Raw genomic sequence first — 23,688 nt, forward strand, 5'->3', positions numbered from 1 at the left:
CTACCGTCTGTCCTGAGGATGAGAGACGTGGGCGAGCTGTGAACCTTGCCCTTTGTGATGCTGTTCATCACGACACAGGTGTAGTTGCCCACGTCGGAGGGCTCCACCTTAGCAATGTAGAGGTTCCCTGTCTGCTGGGAGACGAAACGGCGATTGTCTTGCTGGACGAAGTACGGGTACTCGTTGAAGACCCATGCATATGTAAGATCTGTGACAGAAGGGGACAAAGACAGTTACATGTTAAAGTTAAGTCATACCAAAGACTCTAAAAATGGGATCCATTACCTCCCTGATTGGCACTCAGCATCAAGGGTTGGAATTGGGGGTTGAATCACCAACAATTATTCCCGGGCGCGGCCACCGCTGCTGCTCACTGCTCCCCTCACCTCCCAGGGGGTGGAACAAGGGGATGGGTCAAATGCAGAGGACACATTTCACCACACCTACCTTTAAGTTAAAGTACCAATGATTGTCACACACACACTAGGTGTGGTGAAAATTGTCCTCAGCATTTGACCCATCCCCTTGTTCCACCCCCTGGGAGGTGAGGGGAACAGTTAGCAGCAATTTTTGGTGATTCAACCCCCAATTCCAACCCTTGATGCTGAGTGCCAAGCAAGTAGGTAATGGGTACCATTTTTATATAGTCTTTGGTATGACTCGCATACTTGCCAACATTGAGACCTTCGAATTCGGGAGATGGGGGGCGGCTAGGTTGAGGTGGGCGGGGTTTGGTGGTAGCGGGGGGTGTATATTGTAGCGTACTGGAAGAGTTAGTGCTGCAAGGGGTTCTGGGTATTTGTTCTGTTGTGTTTATGTTGTGTTACGGTGCGGATGTTCTCCCGAAATGTGTTTGTCATTCTTGTTTGGTGTGGGTTCACAGTGTGGCGCATATTTGTAACAGTGTTAAAGTTGTTTAAACGGCTACCCTCAGTGTGACCTGTATGGCTGTTGATCAAGTATGCCTTGCATTCACATGTGTGTAAAAGCCGCATATATTGTGTGAGTGGGCCGGCACGCCGTTGGTATGGAGGAAAAGCGGACGTGACGGCAGGTTGTAGAGGACGCTAAAGGCAGGCACGCCCCCAGTGTTGTTGGCCGGGTGGAAATCGGGAGAAATTCGGGAGAATGGTTGCCCCAGGAGATTTTCGGGAGGGGCACTGAAATTCGGGAGTCTCCTGGGAAAATCGGGTTGGCAAGTATGATGACTCGGGGGTTTAAACTCACGATCTACCGATCTCAGGGCGGACACTCTAACCACTAGGCCACTGAGTCATGGTCAAATCATTTGATATTTTCTAACATTGTTTTTTACCTCCTGAGGAAGTGGGCGTTCCACAGAGCAACACCACTCCTTGTCCCTCCCGGACCGAGACTGCACTTCTGGTGTGGACTTTGAAATGATCCAAGTCTTGAGGCGGAAGAGAAGACAAAAAGGGAGAGAAATCAACACAAGGATCTGACAGACTGGGCGAGTGGAGCAAAGACTTTGAACAGCACAGTGACGAGTCCATTACGAAAGGGTTGTTGAGAAAATGGCTCTTCAGCCACGCATGAGTAACACACAAAGAGTAGCGCAGGTAGAAACTAATGACTTGACTCAACTAAACCCTAAAACTGTTTGGTAATCAGGAACCCTTGCAGAAGCTATGCTACACCGTGCTATACTGTAAGGCAGCAGTTCTCAAACACTTGGCTCTCCAAGTGCCACCATAAGGACCAACATTGAAATACAGTAGCGCAGTAGGCCCAAGTATTCATTTTTTTAATTTTTAATTTTTATTTTTTTTACTTTTTGACGACCTTTATTCGATGTCAGGTGGTGACGTTGATTCGATCATTGAAATTAGGTAATTTCCCAACCAATATTCTACAACACAAACACAACATCGAAACAACATGTTTTTGACGATGTTTATCAATGTCAGGTTCTGAAGTTGATTTGACCATTGAAATTTGGTCATTTCCCAACCAATATTCTACAACACAAATACAACGTTGAAACAACATGCTTTTTGACGACGTTTATTCAATGTAAGGTGGTGACGTTGATTTGATCATTGAAATCTGGTCATTTCCCGACCAATGTTTTACAACACAAATACAACGCCGAAACAACATGCCTCTTGATGACATTTCATCTATATTGGGATCTGACGTTGATTTGACCATTGAAATTTGGTCATTTCCCAACCAATATTCTACAACGCAAATACAACTTTGAAACAACATGCTTTTTGACTACTGAAATTGTTTTCTCTCACACGCACGTGTAAAAAGCACACACACACACAGGTGAAATCCGTTTATACATACTAGTGAAAAATAATTCCAGGTATGTGTGAGAACAAAACATTTCGGTAGTGTTTATGAGTGTTTCAGTAGTATATGTAAGAATGTTTCAGTAGTGTTTATAAGAGTGTTTCAGTAGTGTATGTAAGAATGTTTCAGTAGTGTATGTAAGAATGTTTCAGTAGTGTTTATAATAGTGTTTCAGTAGTGTATGTAAGAATGTTTCAGTAGTGTTTATAAGAGTGTTTCAGTAGTGTATGTAAGAATGTTTCAGTAGTGTTTATAAGAGTGTTTCAGTAGTGTTTATAAGAGTGTTTCAGTAGTGTATGTAAGAATGTTTCAGTAGTGTTTATAAGAGTGTTTCAGTAGTGTTTATAAGAGTGTTTCAGTAGTGTATGTAAGAATGTTTCAGTAGTGTATGTAAGAATGTTTCAGTAGTGTTTATAAGAGTGTTTCAGTAGTGTATGTAAGAATGTTTCAGTAGTGTTTATAAGAGTGTTTCAGTAGTGTTTATAAGAGTGTTTCAGTAGTGTATGTAAGAATGTTTCAGTAGTGTATGTAAGAATGTTTCAGTAGTGTTTATAAGAGTGTTTCAGTAGTGTATGTAAGAATGTTTCAGTAGTGTTTATAAGAGTGTTTTAGTAGTGTATGTAAGAGTGTTTCAGTAGTGTTTATAAGAGCGTTTCAGTAGTGTTTATAAGAGCATTTCAGTAGTGTTTATAAGAGCATTTCAGTAGTGTTTATAAGAGCGTTTCAGTAGTGTTTATAAGAGCATTTCAGTAGTGTATGTAAGAGCATTTCAGTAGTGTTTACAAGAGTGTTTCAGTAGTGTGTATAAAAGAAAAAGATTTCAGTTGTTTATATGAGAGCATTTCAGTAGTGTATGTAAGAGTGTTTCAGTAGTGTATGTAAGAGTGTTTCAGTAGTGTTTATAAGAGTGTTTCAGTAGTGTTTATAAGAGCGTTTCAGTAGTGTTTATAAGAGCGTTTCAGTAGTGTTTATAAGAGTGTTTCAGTAGTGTTTATAAGAGTGTTTTAGTAGTGTTTATAAGAGTGTTTCAGTAGTGTTTATAAGAGCGTTTCAGTAGTGTTTATAAGAGCGTTTCAGTAGTGTTTATAAGAGTGTTTCAGTAGTGTATGTAAGAGCATTTCAGTAGTGTTTATAAGAGCCTTTCAGTAGTGTATGTAAGAGCATTTCAGTAGTGTTTATAAGAGCATTTCAGTAGTGTTTATAAGAGCATTTCAGTAGTGTTTATAAGAGCGTTTCAGTAGTGTTTATAAGAGCATTTCAGTAGTGTATGTGAGAGCATTTCAGTAGTGTTTATAAGAGCATTTCAGTAGGGTGTGTGAGAGAAAAACATTTCAGTTGTTTATGTGAGAGCATTTCAGTAGTGTATGTAAGAGAATTTCAGTAGTGTTTATAAGAGTGTTTCAGTAGTGTATGTAAGAGAATTTCAGTAGTGTTTATAAGAGTGTTTCAGTAGTGTGTATAAAAGAAAAAGATTTCAGTTGTTTATGTGAGAGCATTTCAGTAGTGTATGTAAGAGGTAATTCTGAATAATGTCCCTAACGGCCCCTCATACTTTTTGACGACATTTAGGCAATGTTGGATTCTGACGTTGATTTCACCATTGAAATTTGGTCATTTCAATGTTTTACAAATATATTTTATTGAATTTTACAGTTAAAATCACATTTAACAGTCATACTTTGCTCACACAAACCCTTCATACAAGCACACATCCACTCCGACACACTCACATGCGCACTTGAGGAGAGAGATGCACTTGAACTTTAACAACTCAAGGTTTACAGAATAAAATTATTAGAAAAAACACCCAGATATTGTATATATATCCATCCATCCCGCTCTGGCTCAGGATCAGCAGGCTATCCAGACCATAGCAAGATGGATGAACATTCCTCGGCATCAAGGATCCTCAGGAAGTGACCACAAGATCACCTACCGAGGACCTCTCCATCGTTCACACTTAAAAAAGAAAAGGAAAGTCACAGGGCTTGATCAGATGCAAAACAATACAAAATAAAAAGTCACACAAACAAAATAAATAAATAAATAAATAAATAAGCAAGTAAACCGTGACAAAACCATATCAAAAGTAACAAAAAAACAAAAACAATAATAGTGTAGGATCAATACAAAAAAATAATAAAGATAATAAAAAGGAATACAACTACAAAAAAGATGGCAGTTTTTTTCTTTTCTTTTTTCTTCTTTTTTTTTTTCTTTAAATGTCTATAAGTTATGATTCAATATGTGTCAGTAAAGGTTTCCAGATTAAATAATTAAATAAATGATAAATAGGTTATACTTGTATAGCGCTTTTCTACCTTCAAGGTACTCAAAGCGCTTTGACAGTATTTCCACATTCACCCATTCACACACACATTCACACACTGATGGCGGGAGCTGCCATGCAAGGCGCTAACCAGCACCCATCAGGAGCAAGGGTGAAGTGTCTTGCCCAAGGACACAACGGACATGACTAGGATGGTAGAAGGTGGGGATTGAACCCCAGTAACCAGCAACCCTACGATTGCTGGCACGGCCACTCTACCAACTTCGCCACGCCGTCCCCATTAGTTCCCATTTATTCATATTTGTAGAGTTTATAAATCTTATTTTTTCAAGAGTCATTACATTTACAAGTTCATTTAGCCAGGTCCTGAAGTTGGGTGCAGATGGGCTTTTCCAGTCTTTGAGAATGAGTCTTTTGGCCAAAACCGCCCCGAGCTGCAACACAGCTGTAATATATTTTGGAAGTTTTTGTGTTTCTGAAGACCACCCAAACAAGATTATATCCCTTTCAGGGACAAGTTTTCTCTGATATACCCCCGAGTAAAAAAAAAAAATGCTGGACCCAATAAATGGAGCTTGCGCGTACCACCCGTGTTTCAAACAACGGCGTTATATAATAATGGCGTATGTAACTTTGTTACTTTTACTAGCAAAGATGAATCTATTTAATTACTTTTAGGTTCGTCACAACAGTGTTAGCGATAGCTTGATGTAATGCGGCACACTGCTTTTGATGGGGTTTTATGGCAACAACAAGACGGCGTCATAAGTGCAGCAAGTTCAATGCAGGAAATATATTTTTACTAGTGAAAGCAACAAGCAGCACCACACTAAAATGAACTTGATATCAAATAGGAAGAGGCAACCACACACTGCAACACATACGCACACGTACACTGTAGGAATAGCGCACAAACAATCAATGACAAACATGCCATCCAAACAATACCCCGTTTGTTTACAATAAGATATGACAGCCTTCGAAGCACATTCAATGTCTTTTAACGTTTAAATACTTTCCCTAGTAATTACATTACATGTATTACAGAATAATTCCGTGAGTAATTCAATTACTTTGTTGGTCAAGTAACAAGTAACGGTAACACTTTAGTATGGGGAACATATTCACCATTAATTAATTGCTTATTAAAGTAACAAAGACTTAATTTAGAGTTATTTGGACACTAAGGGAACATATAAGGGTTAGGATTAGGGTTACTAATAAGCAATAATTCTGAGGTTATTGAGGGAAGACTCTTAGTTAATGACTTTCTGGTTGTATAATGAGGCCATTAATAAGTACTTAATAATGACTGATTAAGAGCCAATGTGTTACTAATTAGCATGTTAATAAGTACATGATAAATGATAAATGGGTTTTACTTGTATAGCGCTTTTCTACCTTCAAGGTACTCAAAGCGCTTTGACACTATTTCCACATTTACCCATTCACACACACATTCACACACTGATGGCGGGGGCTGCCATGCAAGGCCCTAACCACGACCCATCAGGAGCAAGGGTGAAGTGTCTTGCTCAAGGACACAACGGAAGTGACGAGGTTGGTAGAAGGTGGGGATTGAACCAGTAACCCTCAGGTTGCCGGCACGGCCACTCTCCCAACTGCGCCACACCGTCCCCGCAACTAATTAATGGTGTTCCCCATACTAAAGTGTTACCCAAGTATCTATCATTAATTACTTTTTTAAAGTAATTTTCCAATCACTGCATACCAGTAGAGTAGGGGTCGCATGAAGGAAAATCTGTGGACACTATTAAAATCATGGCATTAAAACCAAAAAATTAAGAAAACTTCGGATTGTTTTCTTTGTCTTACTTTGGCCAAAAAAATAAAAAACACATTCTGAAACTATTACAATACAAATATAGAAAGACATACCAACCGTGGTCAAGTTTAGATCCATGAAGGAAAGAAGAAAGTAAATTAATTTTGATAACTGAATACATTTACATAGGCATAAAAAATTGTTTTCTTTTGTATTATTTTTAAGAATGTGAGATATAACAGGATAATGCATACATTTATCATTTGTTTTCAAAACTGTTACAAAAAAGTGGGACCCCCCCTGCACTAGAGGTACTATAAGAATCACTGCTATAAGGACAAAAGTACCTCCATTACAAAGAGCAAGACAAAGACGCAGCTATAACCTAACCAAACTAAACCTAAAAACCTGCTGTAGGAGTTAATACAGTAGATATACTATATCATACAGTGTATGAATAATTTGATTTATGAACCACAGGCCGAATAAAAATATGCTTTGGTGTGCGAACCTAGTACATTTTATTTATAAAGCGCTTTTCACAGATAACATCCCAAAGCGCTGTACAAAACACAGGTGAAGTAAACCAACGATTCAATTTAAAAGAACAGGGGCAACATCATAGAAAGGATACAAAGTGGATTAAAAATGATAGTTAAAATTGTATAAATGTTACATTCATCCATTGTGTGCCTTGCAGAGCAGCCATTTCGTGCCGGAACCCAATATTCATGTTTGCATTGTTTCTTATGGAGAAAGCATTTGCTTCAGTATACAAACTTTTCGATTAACACAAACTTTCAAAGATACAATTCGACAAAGAGACAAAATAATCTGGGTTTTCTCAGTGGCGAATATTGTTTATAGATAATAAACTATTATACTCCACTTTACTTTAATATATTGTATACTATACAATGCCACACACCCTGAACTATTTGACACTATAAGGACAAAAGGGCCTGCAACACCATCATACCATACCATATTATACTATCCCTTTTACTACACTATACTCTATTATACAGTACAGTATGCTATTTTGAAAAAAAAGGGCGTAACGTTTATCTGTTTTTTATGCATTCGTGGAGAAGAGCATTGGTTTTTGACGGCCCTTCTTAAAGTTAGAAATGACATCCGTCTAAACACAGACTCTGGCAAAACTTCAGTATTAATGGTTGGGGATCTCAGGCACAGTTTTAAGCTGGTTCAAGTCATATCTACAAGATAGGAACTTTTTTGTTTCCATTGGTGACTTTGTATCAGAACCAACCAGACGTGTGGAGTCCCCCAAGGTTCAATCTTGGGGCCAACTTTATTTAACATCTATATGCTCCCACTAGGACAAATCATGCAAAATAATAACATTGACCATCATTGCTATGACGATGACACCCAAATCTATTTAGCGCTATCACCAAATGACTATCGCCCCATAGATCTTCTGTGCCAGTGCATTGAGCAAGTCAAACACTGGATGTGCCAAAATGTCCTACAACTAAATGAAGATAAAACTGAGATAATTGTTTTTGGTTCTAAAAAAGAAAGGTTTAAAGTCACCCAACACCTTCATCACTGTCCCTGAAAACCTCAAATAAAGCCAGAAATCTTGGGGTTATTTTAGATTCTGATTTACATTTCGACAGTCACATCAAATCAGTAACAAAATCGGCCGACTATCACCTCAAAAATGTAACAAGACTTAGAGGGCTCATGTCAGCTCAAGACTTAGAAAAACTTGTACATGCCTTTATTACCAGTAGGCTAGACTATTGTAATGGTCTCCTTGCAGGTCTTCCCAAAAAAACTGTCAGGCAGCTACAGCTTGTTCAGAACGCTGCTGCTAGAGTTCTAACAAAGACCAAAAAATGTGAGCACATTACACCAATTCTTAAATCCTTACATTGGCTCCCTGTACATCAGAGAATTGATTTCAAAATCCTCCTGCTCACACATAAATCACTACATGGTCTAGGGCTGAAGTATATCACTGATATACCACTATATAAGGCCTCTAGATCACTAAGATCTTCTGAGACCAATCTGTTAGCGGTTCCCAGAGTAAACTCAAATCAAGGGAGAACATCATTCAGTCACTATGCAACAAATAGCTGGAATAAACTTCCTGAAGATGTCAGACTCTCCCCAAGTCTGACTTCTTTTAAAACTAGACTGAAGACTTTTATGTTCACCTTAGCTTTCAGCTAAATCTTTTAATCTTTTAACTTTTAACGTCCGCACTGTTTTTATTTTTATTGTCTGCATTTTAATTTTGCTTTTATTTTCTTTCATTTCACTTTGTTGTCTGTGAAGCACTTTGAGTCTGCCTTGTGTATGAAAAGTGCTATACGAATAAAGTTGCCTTGCCTTTGTTTTTACCTAAAACAGACCTGGTAAAATGAAGATTAAATGAGAACTATAGAATCCAACCAAACGCATTATTATTTGTTGTGGTTCTTCATAATCCTGCCTGCCTGTGAATTAGGTTGATAACATCAGGATGTTAATCCTTGCACATAAAAATGTAATTGTCATTTCTTTCTTTTTTTTAAATTTTTTTTTAATAATATATCGTAACATAATAGCACCCAGACAGACAAAAGTCTGGTTATTTTACATATACCAGCTAATGTTGTGCCCTTTCCTGATTGCTGCTTCAACAGTTTTATCATCACAATCAGTTTTATTGTCAAACATTAAAGCCACAATTGCAACGGAATTCTTTAACCGCAATGGTTGTATTTGCCCATTACTGCTTTAATTCTCATTTTGCATTACTTATCATAAATTTGTATGCAAATTCTCACAATGATGATGCCATTGCATGCTATTGTGTTCTATTGATATTTTGTTGTTGTTGCTTTTTTAAAAATGAAAACAACATACGTTTGAATTCCTTTCATGCAATTTAACACAGAAGCAAAGAGCAGGTACACGTACGAAGTCTTTACACCGATCACGTTGTCATGAAACATTTGGTTGTCTGACAACATCCAAACTAAATCATTCCAATTGCTTTTTTTTAATCATTTTCTTGACTCGTCGAAGCTTGAAGCTTGCTGCAGTGGCTTAATGGAAACGACACTCTTGTCGGTGCATTGAAGACGCTCTTCAGTGATCTTGAATGTGCAGTTTAAGAAGTTCTAACTGCAGCATTGTTTCTCTAAAGACGGCTGAGCCATTTTTATTTATTTTTCATGTTTTCGTGCACAATAAATCAGCCCAATTTTTTTGCAGCGGCTGTCTTAAAAGCTTACTGATTGGAACCAATTGTGCATGGCTATACGGCTTCAAGCGTGGGTGATCTGCTTGAGAGGATTCTTTAATGAGTGGTAAACAACCTTTTTTTAAACACTTGTTTGCTGCTTCTTTTACCACAGATCTGCCGTGTGAGGAACACAATTAGATTGTATAAAAAGCAGCATGACTGTGTACCTTTTGCTCTGGCTCTTTGTTTGTTGCTAGGTTCGGTCACAGACGGTCCAATAAAAACAACACGCTTTGGATTCAGTAAACAAGTTGCCTCGTTTCCAAGTCGTGACCAGTCAGAGGTCTTCACACTCAACCCGCACTCATCAACTTTTAATGCACTTTCACACTAAGGCACTGGCAATCTGATAAATATTGCAAATCATTTCTGGGTGCGCGTCGGCGTTATTTGCTGACTTTGCTGACACGCCATCTCAGAGTGACGAATGACACAAAGAGACAAGGAGTGACTTACAGGCAAACTTGAGATGTGCTCTCCTGCTGAGGATGGCTCCCACAGTGTTGTAGGCCATACACTGATAGACGCCTACATCCTGGTAGCGGTCCAGGCTGCTTATAATGAGGTTGCCCCCCGACAGACGCCGCCGTCGATCCAGGCTCAGATTTATGAAAGTCCCATTCAGCGACCATCTGTGGGGGCAAAGACACCATCAGTCGCTGGAAAAAATGCGCAGTCCATTTTCTTTCAAGCACGCAGGGTGCTTTAATAGAAGCTGAGTGGCCAACACAATTCACTTAAGGCACCCGATAATATGCACTCACTAGCGGGTTGAAATGCGTAGAGGGTTAAAGGTTGTAATTATTATCATTCATTCTGCAAAAAAAAAAAAAAAAAACACATTCCAGGCTTTCTAAAAGCAAACTACTACTGAGCATGAGTGGCCTCAAGTGTCACTTATAGCACCACCACAATCTTACAGTTAATTTTCCATCACTGGCTGCACACTTATTTTAGTTCTGCCTCAACCAATGGAACTTTTACGAAGGAAAGCCCCACTAAAAATGAGGAAAAACACATACTGTACATTAGAGCTGTGAATCTTTGGGTGTCCCACGATTCGATTCAATATCGATTCTTGGGGTCACGATTCGATTCAAAATCAATTTTTTTTTCAATTCAACACAATTCTCGATTCAAAAACAATTTTTTTTCCCGATTCAAAACGATTCTCTATTCATTCAATACATAGGATTTCAGCAGGATCTACCCCAGTCTGCTGACATGCAAGCAGAGTAGTAGATTTTTGTAAAAAGCTTTTATAATTGTAAAGGACAATGTTTTATGAACTAATTGCAATAATGTAAATTTGGTTTAACTATTAAATGAACCAAAAATATGACTTATTTTATCTTTGTGAAAATATTGGACACAGTCAAGCTTATGAGATGCGATGCAAGTGCAAGCCACTGTGACACTATTGTTATTTTTATTTTTTTATAAATGTCTAATGATAATGTCAATGAGAGATTTTTAATCACTGCTATGTTGAAATTGTAACTAATATTGATACTGTTGTTGATAATATTCATTTTTGTTTCACTACTTTTGGTTTGTTCTGTGTCGTGTTTGTGTTTCCTCTCAATTGCTCTGTTTATTGCAGTTGAGTGTTGCTGGGCCGGGTTTGGTTTTGGAATTGGATTGCATTGTTATGGTATTGCTGTGTATTGTTTTGTTGGATTTATTAATAAAAAATAAAAATAAAAATAAACAAATAAATTAAATTAAAAACAAAATTAAATTAAAAAAATTGATTTTTTAAAAATGAGAATCGATTCTGAATCACACAACGTGAGAATCGCGATTCAAATTCGAATCGATTTTTTCCCACACCCCTACTGTACATATACATTCACTGTACAAACATGCATATACACATACTGTACATAAACAAGCACATACACTAAGGCATATAATCACGTTTCATCAAACATATATTAACGTTGTTCCCCTAGGGGAAACTGGGTAACACATGGCACACTGACAAAGCTTAACCTAGCATTACTATAACAATCTACAAGGTTAAAATAGCTGGCTTCTCGTTCTTCCCCTCCATTTATCGGCTTTCTTTTGTATTTCAAGTTATCATTACATAAATGTATTGTTGCATTTGAACAATTTTATTTTTAATAATAGAGGTAAATTATTGTTATTATTCATTATCAATAGTGCTGTTTGTATTGGTATTTGTATTGCTCCATTTGCAGTGTAATAATGCTCATTGTCATTTCTGTATTATTATTTATTTCACTAACTGCTTCTTTGCTATCACTTTTACTATCATATTTGTACATATCGTATTTGCTGATGTTGTTCTATTGTTGTTGTGGTTGTTAATGTTGTGTTTGCTGTTGTTGTTTTTGTCTCTCTGTCTTATCCCCCTCTTGTCCCCAAAATTTCCCCCTCTGTCTTCCTTTTTTTTCTCTTTCTAGCCCCTTCGGCTTCGGCCCGGCTGCACCAAATGATAATATAAATACATTTAATAAAGTCAAATACAAATAAGGCAACAGGGAAGTATCCCACACTTCTCTTTTGTAAAGTAAATTTGTACATTTATTTATATGGGCATCTACATCAACAATATGATTTGCCTGAGAAGCTGGACAGGAAAAAAATAAAAAAATAAATAAAACAAATACAAATAAAAAATACAAATAAAACAATTCGGAAAAAAGTAGGGATGTTCGATAATGGCTTTTTGCCGATATCCGATATTCCGATATTGTCCAACTCTTAATTACCGATACCGATATCAACCGCTACCGATATATACAGTTGTGGAATTAACACATTATTATGCCTAATTTGGACAACCAGGTATGGTGAAGATAAGGTCCTTTTTTTAAAAATTAATAAAATAAAATAAGATGAATAAATTAAAACATTTTCTTGAATAAAAAAGAAAGTAATACAATATGAAAAACAGTTACATAGAAACTAGTAATTAATGAAAATGAGTAAAATGAACTGTTAAAGGTTAGTACTATTAGTGGACCAGCAGCACGCACAATCATGTGTGCTTACGGACTGTATCCCTTGCAGACTGTATTGTTATATATTGATATATAATGTAGGAACCAGAATATTTATTACAGAAAGAAACAACCCTTTTGTGTGAATGAGTGTAAATGGGGGAGGGAGGTTTTTTGGGTTGGTGCACTAATTGTAAGTGTAGCTTGTGTTTTTTATGTTGATTTAATACAAAAAAAACAAACAAAAAAAAACAAAACAAAAAAAAAAGGATACTGATAATAAAAAAAAAAAAGGATACCGATAATTTCCGATATTACATTTTAAAGCATTTATCGGCCGATATTATCGGCAGGCCGATATTATTGGACATCTCTAGAAAAAAGGCATAAAGTTAAACGAATAGTCATAGTTTTTGAGAAAAAAATCTAATATTCTCAATAAAAGCTCATAGTACAGGAGCTAAAGTCTATATAGAAAATATATGATTGATATGGATTGGGGGTTCAAATCTCTGTTGAAGCACATGCCTATAGAGTTTGCATGTTGGTCTTCTCCAGGTACTTCAATTTTCTCTCAAATCCCCAAAACACGCCTGGTTCAGTCCCTGCTTTTCTGTTCTACCCAGAACTCTAACCTGGGTCGTCCGGCATGAGAGAGACGAGCGTGCCGACTACCGAGCTAAAAGTTCAAGCTATCAACCTGATGTCCGAGTTGTTCAAATGGAGAGATTGGAAAGAGCTTTCATATAGTCCCGAAATAAGTGGTTCATAAAGGTAATAAAGTCAGGGGAAAAACGAAAGTGTGTCGAAGGAAAAGGCTCTTAAAAATAATCACTTTAATCATCTTTTGGAATACAATCAGACCATGCTTGTGTCTGCAGCGATCACTTTGTAAAATGTTTTGTTTGAACATTGGATTTATTTAAGAAACTTTCTGTGATGCAATCCAGTTTATAGTTAGTGTTTGAGAGCAGAACTAAACGTAAACAAAGGACAACAGATTACATTAGTTTGTGTTCTTTTGTAGTTTGCCTTAATATGACTATGAAGACCTGCTTGTGCAAATAAACTAACGTCATGTTAAATCTTAGTAATACATATTTTAATTGGTTCAATCCACCGTATTTTCTTTCTCGACTTGCATAACAGAAACTAAAAGCTTAAGTTGTTGTTGTTGTGCAGGAAAGCCAGGTGCTTTATTTGACACAAATTAACATTTTATGGCGTTTTTGGTGCTATTCGTTCGCATCAAGAAAATATCCATAACAGTATTAATAAACTAGATTAATAAATCTCTCATAGGCTCAACAAGAACAGGCATGAACTGTAGATGAGACTACGGTACTATTCGTAGCAGGAGACCGACTGTAAACACACTTATCCTTTTTCTCATTAGCGTCACAGCAGCATGGCACTCGTTATGCCAATCAAAAACGTTACTTATCGATGCACGAATATGTCCAACTTTGGTCTTTTACGGATTAATGCTTAATAAGTGGACCCCTCAGATGTAAAAACATGAAGTGTCTCTAATCTTTTCTTCTCTAAATACCGTGAGGATCAAGTGAAGTGAGGTAGCAGTAACATCTTGGTGATGATAAATGGTTTAAATGTTTAAAAATAAATAATTATTAAGAGTGTTAAATCCACTCCATCCCATATTAAATATTTTTTTCATGATCGCTTTTATATTTGCCACTAAACCTTTCAAAATACGGTAAATAAACCATAGCCTAAGGGGTCTCGAGACCATTGCCTGAAACCTAGAAGTACCTCTAAAGTCACGTGATTGCAAGGAGGTAAAATTGACCTGATAATTAGGTGAACAGTGTAAAAGTGGATTTTGTTATTGAGGGGGCATCTCAATATGGCGAAACATTTAATAGCCGAAGGCAGGGAACTTGGCAGTCTGATACTCGGCTACATAAACTAGCTCTTGGGACGTTGAACGTCACCTCGCTGGGGGGGAAGGAGCCTGAGCTAGTATGCGAGGTGGAGAAGTTCCGGCTAGATATAGTCGGACTCACTTCGACGCACAGCAAGGGCTCTGGAACCAGTTCTCTTGAGAGGGGCTGGACTCTCTTCCACTCTGGCGTTGCACGCAGTGAGAGACGACGGGCTGTGGTGGAAATTCTTGTTGCCCCCCCCCTGAAAGCCTGCACGTTGGAGTTCAACCCAGTGGACGAGAAGGTAGCTTCCCTCCGCCTTGTTTGTGCTTACGCCCCAAACGGCAGCTCAGATGACCCACCCTTTTTGGATTCACTAGAGGGAGTACTGGAGAGTGCTCCCCTGGGTGATTCCCTTGTTCTACTGGGGGACTTCAACGCTCATATTGGCAACGACAGTGAAACCTGGAGAGGCGTGATTGGGAAGAATGGCCGCCCGGATCTGAACCTGAGTAGTGTTTTGTTATTGGACTTTTGTGCTCGTCACAGATTGTCCATAACAAACACCATGTTCAAACATAAGGGTGTCCATATGTGCACTTAGCACCAGGACACCCTAGGCCGCAGTTTCATCATCGACTTTGTAGTTGTGTCATCGGATTTGTGGTCTCATGTTTTGGACATTTGGGTGAAGTGAGGGGCAGAGCTTTCTTCCGATCACCACCTGGTGGTGAGTTGACTGCGATGGTGGGGGAGGATGCTGGACAGAACTGGCAGGCCCAAACACATTATGAGGGTCTGCTGGGAACGTCTAGCAGAGACTCCTGTCCGGAAGAACTCTGAACATGTCACGAGGCAGGTGCTGGATATTGAGTCCGAATGAAACGTACCTCTATTGTCGGGGTGGCCGATAGGAGTTGTGGCCGCAAGGTGGTTGGTGCCTGTCGTGGCGGTAATCCTAGAACCCGCTGGTGCAACGGTGAGGGATGCCGTCAAGCTGAAGAAAGAGTCTTATCGGGTCCTTCTGGCTCAAGGGACTCCAGAGGCAGCTGACAGGTACTGGCGGGCCAGGCGGTGTGCGGCTTCAGTGGTCGCGGAGGCAAACACTCGGACATGGAAAGAGTTCGGGGAAGTTATGGAAAACAACTTCCAGACGGCTTCGAAGCGATTTTGGACCACCATCCGCCGCCTCAGGAAGGGGAAGCAATGCACTGTCAACACTGTGTATGGTGAGGATGGTGTTCTGCTGACCTCGACTGCGAATGTTGTGGATCGGTGGAGGGAATACTTCGAAGACCTCCTCAATCCAACCAACACGTCTTCCTATGAGGAAGCAGTACCTGGGGAATCTGTGGTGGGCTCTCCTATTTCCGGGGCTGAGGTTGCCTCGTAGTTAAAAAGCTACTGTATGATCAGCGTCAGAGCTTGGTCCGCATTGCTGGCAGTAAGTCGGACCCATTTCCAGTGAGGGCTGGACTGCGCCAAGGGCTGCTTTTTGTCATCTATTCTGTTCATAACTTTTATGGTCATAATTTCTAGGCGCACACAGGGCGTTGAAGGGATCCAGTTTGGTGGCTGCAGGATTAGGTCTCTGCTTTTTACAGATGATGTGGTCCTGTAGGCTTCATCTGGCCAGGATCTTCAGCTCTCACTGGATCGGTTCGCAGCCGAGTGTGAAGCGACTGGGAATCAGTACCTCCAAGTCCGAGTCCATGGTTCTCACCTGGAAAAGGGAGGAGTGCCATCTCCTGGTTGGGGAGGATATCTTGCCCCAAGTGGGGGTGTTCAAGTACCTTCGAGTCTTGTTCACGGTGCGGCGTCTTCAGTAATGCGGACGCTGTATCGATCCGTTGAGGTGAAGAAGGAGCTGAGCCGGAAGGAAAAGCTCTCAATTTACCTGTCGATCTACGTTCCCATCCTCACTTATGGTCATGAACTTTGGGTTCTGACCGAAAGGACAAGATCACGGGTACAAGCGGCCGAAATTAGTTTCCTCCGCCTTAGAGATAGGGTGAGAAGCTCTGTCATTCGGGAGGAGCTCAAAGTAAAGCCGCTGCTCCTCCACATCGAGAGGAGCCAGATGAGGGTGTTCGGGCATCTGGTCAGGATGCCACCCGAACGCCTCCCTAGGGAGGTGTTTAGGGCACGTCCGACTGGTAGGAGGCCACGGGGAAGACCCAGAACAGTTTGGGAAGACTATGTCTCCTGGCTTCTCCACAGCTGGACGAAGTGGCTGGGGAGAAGGAAGTCTGGGTTCCCCTGCTTAGGCTGCTGCCCCCGCGACCCGACCTTGGATAAGCGGAAGAACATGGATGGATGGATGGATTTATGATATCACTTTAATTTGCCTACATCCACACTCGACAGAAAAACAACACTACTTCTACTTTACATAAGAAAGTACCACTCATCTGTAACCATACAGTTATTGCGTTTATAATTGATAACGGAATCTCAATGACTATCAGAAGCCGTTGAAATAGAAATGCTAGTTTGAACTCAACACAAAAGGTGTCGTGGTCCAGCAATATTATAAACAGACAAAGGTGACCCAGAGTTGCCATGGCAATGACAGCGATACTATTGTCTATGGAAGCCTGCCATCATTATTTTGAAGTCACATTACTGCATATTGGTCTTTGAAGAATATTCATTATGATACTTTACTCCATGAATCCAGTCTTTACATATGTCTGTTAGGCCAAAGATGTAACGTACTGTTATTACTAGTTCAAGAGATAATTTATTTATACACGAGGCATACGGTTCTATCCACTTTCTATCAATTTTCATCCACAGTGTCTTTCTGCTATCACTGCCTGCTGCGGCAACAATCCGTGTTTCCCCACAGGGGCCATGAAAATTTAATCTTAGCGTATCATACACAAAGCTGTCCTCTGCTATTTAGGTAGAACAGAAGACAAAGGTTTTAGAAGGCGTCCTCAGTATTATCATCAGTCTCAACCCTAATCGCCTCTGCTCTGACACACTACATTTGCATAATGTGACATTTTGACCTCTCCTTATGGCCAAACATTAGCATTTGGCAAGAGATTTTCAACTGATGTTACTGGAATGCCTTTTGTACTACTTTTAACATTTTCACCCTCGGCATGAATGGAAAAATAAAGTACAGCAGATACAAAGATTTGAATTAGTCACAGTGCATTCATTTGTTCAAGTTGCCGACGAAAAATTAATACCACAACAGCTTCCATTTGGAATGCCATTCAATGAGTTCAAGGGCAGAGCGCATTCAAGAATGTTACTTTCATTTTTTCAAAGGTGATACAATGCTACGAATACGTTCCTTTCCTTCAGCCACATTGCTCTATTTTGCTTCCTTCAAGTGGAAATGAAAGGCCTCCACTCAAAGACATACTGGCAAACCTTCCGAATGCTTTCAGGTTTAACCTTCTTTACAAATCATGTTTGAGAAAAACCAATAACAACGAATGTCGACGAGTGCTTACTATATTCAATGCATGCTCAAGAGACTTAACACCGTAAGGGTGCAGAGATGTTTTGGGGTGCAGAGACTATGGCTGTTTCACCTTGTTATTATTTCTTACATATTACTTATCTGCAGTTTATTCTCCCTTCAGAGAGATTAATGATATCACTCATTTACATCTTACATAGGTTTTGCCCTGGATTTAAATGGGAAAGGCACAAATTCAGCAATATTTTTACACAAGGTGACTTCTGATGATTTTAATCTACATTTAAAACACTTCCTTGTGGTCTAGATCAGGGGTTCTTAACGATTTTGACCTCAAGGCCCACCTTTTCCACTACAGAGGGGCACAGGGAGTTCACTCTGTCATGACCGGCTCCTCTCGGTCATGTTCTGTGTTAGTTGTGTTGTTCTTTTTCTTATCTTTAAAGTTAAGTACCAATGATTGTCACACACACACTAGGTGTTGTGAAATTAACCTTTGCATTTGACCCATCCCCTTGTTCACCCCCTGGGAGGTGAGGGGAGCAGTGAGCAGCAGCGGTGGCCGCGCTCGGGAATCATTTTGGTGATTTAACCCCCAATTTCAACCCTTGATGCTGAGTGCCAAGCAGAGAGGAAATTAGTCCCATTTTTATAGTCTTTGGTATGACTCGTCAGCGATCCGGTTCTGTCTCCCTGTAATGTTTGTCTGCTTTTGAATGGGATTGTGTTGACAATCTTAATTACCCCTCGGGGATTATTAAAGTATTTCTGATTCTGATCTTAGTTTTAATTGTATTCAATAATTATATCTTAACTACTTACAGTTAAAGAGGATACACCACTCGAGCGGTATAGCTCGGTTGGTAGAGTGGCCGTGCCAGCAACTTGAGGGTCGCAGGTTCGATCCCCGCTTCCGCCATCCTAGTCACTGCCGTCGTGTCCTTGGGCAAGACACTTTACCCACCCGCTCCCAGTGCCACCCACACGGGTTAAAATGTAACTTAAATATTGGGTTTCACTATGTAAAAGCGCCTTATTGCAGTGAAACTTGCCAAGGAACATGTAACCAAATATTAACATTAAAATTACTTTTGACCCAGCAGATTTGGTCACATTTTCAGTAGACCCATAATAAATTCATAAAATAACCAAACTTCATTAATGTTTTTTGTGACTTTGATTGAAATTGATTGATTAAAACTTTTATTAGTAGGTTGCACAGTACAGTACATATTCCGTACAATTGACCACTAAATGGTAACACCCGAATACGTTTTTCAACTTGTTTAAGTCGGGGTCCACTTAAATTGATTCATGATACAGATATATACTATCAGATTAATACTATCATCATAAACAAGAAGTATGTGCTCCAATCACTCTATCACAAAAAAATAAAAGTTGTAGAAACTATTACAAACTCAAGACAGTCATGACATTTGGTTTTTAACAAGTGTATGTAAACTTTTGACCACGACTGTACATTTACAACACAGAGCAGTGTACAAATATTACTATTAATTTTATGTCGTCATTCACTGAACGGTGGCCATGTGATTATAGTATGTTGGCCTCACATAAATGTGATTGAGTGTTCAATTGTCTGTTGGAACATCTCACTTTTGGCGTTTGCACGTTCTTCCTGTGTTTGAGAGGCAAACACGATGAACTTACTGAACTGTCAACATTCAGTTATTTATCACCAAATCATTGTGTTTCTGGTTTAGATTCTGGTACTTCTGCTAGTCAGTGTTGTTTTGACCACCAGGCGTGCGGGGTAAAGTGCACTACTTGAGTTGCAATATCAGGTCATCTTAAGGTTGGTGAAGCCATTCTATACAGCGGAATCTCCAAAGCTGAGCACACTCCATTCTGCCACACTGGCTGGGTAAAATCGTTGCAATCCTAAAAGCTTTATTGACTATGCAGGAAATGTTTTAAGTAACATTTAAAGTAGAGATCCAGGCCGATAAATGCCTTAAAATGTAATATCGGAAATGATCGGTATCTTTTTTTTTATTATCGGTATCGTTTTTTATTTTTATTTTATTTTAGTAAATCAACATAAAAAACACAAGATACACTTACAATTAGTTCACCAACCCAAAAAACCTCCCTCCCCCATTTACACTCATTCACACAAAAGGGTTGTTTCTTTCTGTTATTAATATTCTGGTTCCTACATTATATATTATCAATATATATCAATACAGTCTGCAAGGGATACAGTCCGTAAGCACACATGGTGGTGCGTGATGCTGGTCCACTAATAGTACTAACCTTTGACAGTTAATTTTACTAATTTTCATTAATTACTAGTTTCTATGTAACTGTTTTTATATTGTTTTACTTTCTTTTTTATTCAAGAAAATGTTTTTAATTTATTTATCTTATTTTATTTTATCAATTAAAAAAAAAAGCACCTTAACTTCACCATACCTGGTTGTCCAAATTAGGCATATTAATGTGTTAATTCCACGACTGTATATATCAGTATCGGTTGATATCGGTATCGGTAATTAAAGAGTTGGACAATATCGGAATATCGGATATCGGCAAAAAGCCATTATCGGACATCCCTAATTTAAAGTGAAGAATTTCCACTTTTGTGACTAATAAAAGTGGCAATGTTGAATACTCAAGTCAAATAATAAGGTTTAATGCACTTGGGCGTAAGCTTGCACGCAGTTTTGGAACACTTTTGCAGTCTTTTTTTTTTTAATAGTGTGACATCACAGTCTGTTGGAGGTACTTATGTGGGCATTTCTAGTATCTGTTGTTAGGGGGCCGCCTCCTCCTCTGCTTCTGGCTGTGAGACTGTTAAGACTGCTGCCTGCAGCCTCCGGTGTCCCTCTCGTTTGATGCCCTCCCGCCTGTTCTGATGTCTATGAAATAAATGCTTTGTGTTTGTTTGTCTTTATGACATTTTACACTGGACTGTTTTGTCAAGGTGGGCAACTACAAAATTTGATTAGCCGCTAAACTCTGATAAGAAAAGACTGCACCATTGTGACATTTCTATGTGGTTTGAGGGAGTACGAGACAAGATAGGATAAAGTTGTATTTTCGTCTAAAAAAGGGCGTCATATCTGCACATCGCCTGTCGTATATGCAACCTTGGCTCCAGACCAACAATGCCAACAAAGAACGCAACACAGTGAGATACATTCTGTAAAAGCAGCTTTTTTTCATGTTGCTCTGCATGGATTCCAGAAAATGTTTTGACTGGCAAATGTTTATGAAGTTTACTTTGATCGTGTCTGAAAATAAATAGCATTGAAGATTGCCTTCAGAATATACGTTCAACAGTGTACATTTTTAAATGATAAACTATGATACTTGGGCTGAGTTGGGCATAGATGATTTCAATTGCAATCTTAAGGGAACGCCTCCACAAACATTGTGCAGACATATACAGAGAGTGGGTTATAAATTTACACTAAAGCAGATCCAATGCATATTATCTTGACAAGTGGTTCTCAAACTTTTTTCACCAAGTACCACCTCAGAAAACACTTGGCTCTCCAAGTACCACTGCTTTCCCTTCTTGTAACGTGTTCTTCAAGTTAGGGTTCCGTATTGTGACTCTCCTGCAAGTTATATTGTGTTGTTTAACTCAATTTGGAGTCTAGTGTTGACTATTGCTTTCCTTAAGAAAGAGTTATCCTTCAACAATACCGAATCAAACTAAAATAAATAAAGTTAATCGCCATATTGCTTGAATTGATATAGCCTTGTGATGTTCAGTTGTATTTCTCATAAATTGGTGAACGTCACAGCCTATTCCTATACTGAATTTATCGGTTATCGTCATCCTTTTACCCGATACCAGGGATCACTAACCCCAGATTTCCACTGGATGCTTAAAAGTTGCTGAACAAAACCCATTCACAGTCCGGCAATCCCGACCGCCGTTCTGTTTCAGCTCCGTCGTGCAGCCAAATAGATCTTGCGAATCCGCACGTGATCACGGGATAAGGGAAGTTGTAGTAAAGTGATCTAAAAATAGTTTATTCTGTCCTTCCAGAAGAGCGGAAGCAAATAAACTCGGTCCTGCCATTAATAACAATTGCTGAACGGCAACATACAGTTTTGCCTTGATAAACAACTAATTTTTTTTGTAGCAAGCAACAATACAACAGTAACATCATCCCTGACAGTGTACGGAAAATATAGAAGCTCTGCGTATATATATATATATATATATATATATATATATATATATATATATATATATATATATATATATATATATATATATATATATATATATATATATATATATATATATATATATATATATATATTTGATAAGCCTGCTCAACCTGCTATCCCGTGCAAGAACATAATCATCTGTTGGAGTACCGTAAGCGATCATCATGCTTTATGCAATCTTGCTCTCTCTCTCTGTGTTTTTCTCCCCCCGTCATTTTGATTGTCTCGTGTCCTACTTGTCGATCCTACTGCAGACCTCCGTTCCCGGGTTGACGTTGCTGTGTGTCTCCTCATCGCCCTGACTACCTGCCCGCTCACGGACATACGAGCCTGCCCAGCCCCTTTTGGACTTGCCTCTCGCTCATCACTCTGGTAACACTCAGCAATTAATTCCTACACAGTCTTACACTATACACACTCTTGGATTTTGTCACACTCCATTCCCTTACTCATCCATCCATCCATTTTCTACCGCTTATTCCCTTCAGGGTCGCGGGGGGCGCTGGAGCCTATCTCAGCTACAATTGGGTGGAAGGCGGGGTACACCCTGGACAAGTTGCCACCTCATTGCAGGGCCAACACAGATAGACAGACAACATTCACACACCAGGGCCAATTTAGTGTTGCCAATCAACCTATCACCAGGTGCATGTCTTTGGAGGTGGGAGGAAGCCGGAGTACCCGGAGGGAACCCACGTAGTCACGGGGAGGGCATGCAAACTCCACACAGAAAGATCCTGAGGCCGGGATTGAACTCACGACTACTCAGGACCTTTGTATTGTGAGGCTAACGCACTAACCCCTCTTCCACTGTGCTGCCCATTCCCTTTACTGAATAATTGTAATATTTATTTGAGTTATATATATATATATATATATATATATATATATATATATATATATATATATATATATATATATATATATATATATATATATATATATATATATATATATATATATATATATATAATAAATACCTAGAGCTATATTACGCCCCCTGTTGTCTGTGCTGTTCAACTCCCCCCCATGTACATAACACCGGCACAGCTTTTATAGACTTTACAATACTGGTTCATCATTTGTCTCATATTCAGAGACGGTGGCGCTAATAAAAACAATGGCATTATTCCTACTTTTTATATATATGTTGATTTGTGCAAATTTAACCATGTGATGTTCCTTAATGTAACGTGTTAAACATGTCTGACACAAGTTTTTGACCAAACATACACACTCATGTCTGAGCTGATGCCCCAAAAAATAAGCACTCGCATAAACTAATATACACTGTTTTTTTTCTCTTTTTGGTAGGAACCTTCGCATGATTACATGTAAGTATCTGGACCTATTTTGAATTTTAGTTGCGGACTCTTCACTATACCATCACTGATACCTTTATGTGGTACAAAAGCATGAATCTTAACGCAAATCATTTTAATGATGCACACCCGCGGAGTTAATGCTTTCGATGTTTAGCCTTATGCATGGTGGTTACCAAAAACCA

General features: G+C 39.0%; 1 protein-coding gene across 1 annotated transcript in view; it reads right to left on the reverse strand.

Moving 5' to 3' along the window:
• LOC133654202 (contactin-3-like) overlaps positions 1–23,688 on the reverse strand; it is a 234,115-nt gene that overhangs the window by 126,970 nt on the left and 83,457 nt on the right. Inside the window, exons 4-6 of the mRNA XM_062054350.1 lie at positions 10,123–10,298; positions 1,316–1,411; positions 5–208 (exon numbers count right to left, since the gene is read on the reverse strand). Of these exons, the coding sequence (XP_061910334.1) occupies positions 5–208; positions 1,316–1,411; positions 10,123–10,298 (476 nt within the window). The remainder of the gene's footprint in view (positions 1–4; positions 209–1,315; positions 1,412–10,122; positions 10,299–23,688) is intronic.

The sequence above is a fragment of the Entelurus aequoreus genome, linkage group LG07 (genome assembly GCF_033978785.1).
Source record: "Entelurus aequoreus isolate RoL-2023_Sb linkage group LG07, RoL_Eaeq_v1.1, whole genome shotgun sequence".
In the NCBI taxonomy this organism is placed as follows: Eukaryota; Metazoa; Chordata; class Actinopteri; order Syngnathiformes; family Syngnathidae; genus Entelurus; species Entelurus aequoreus.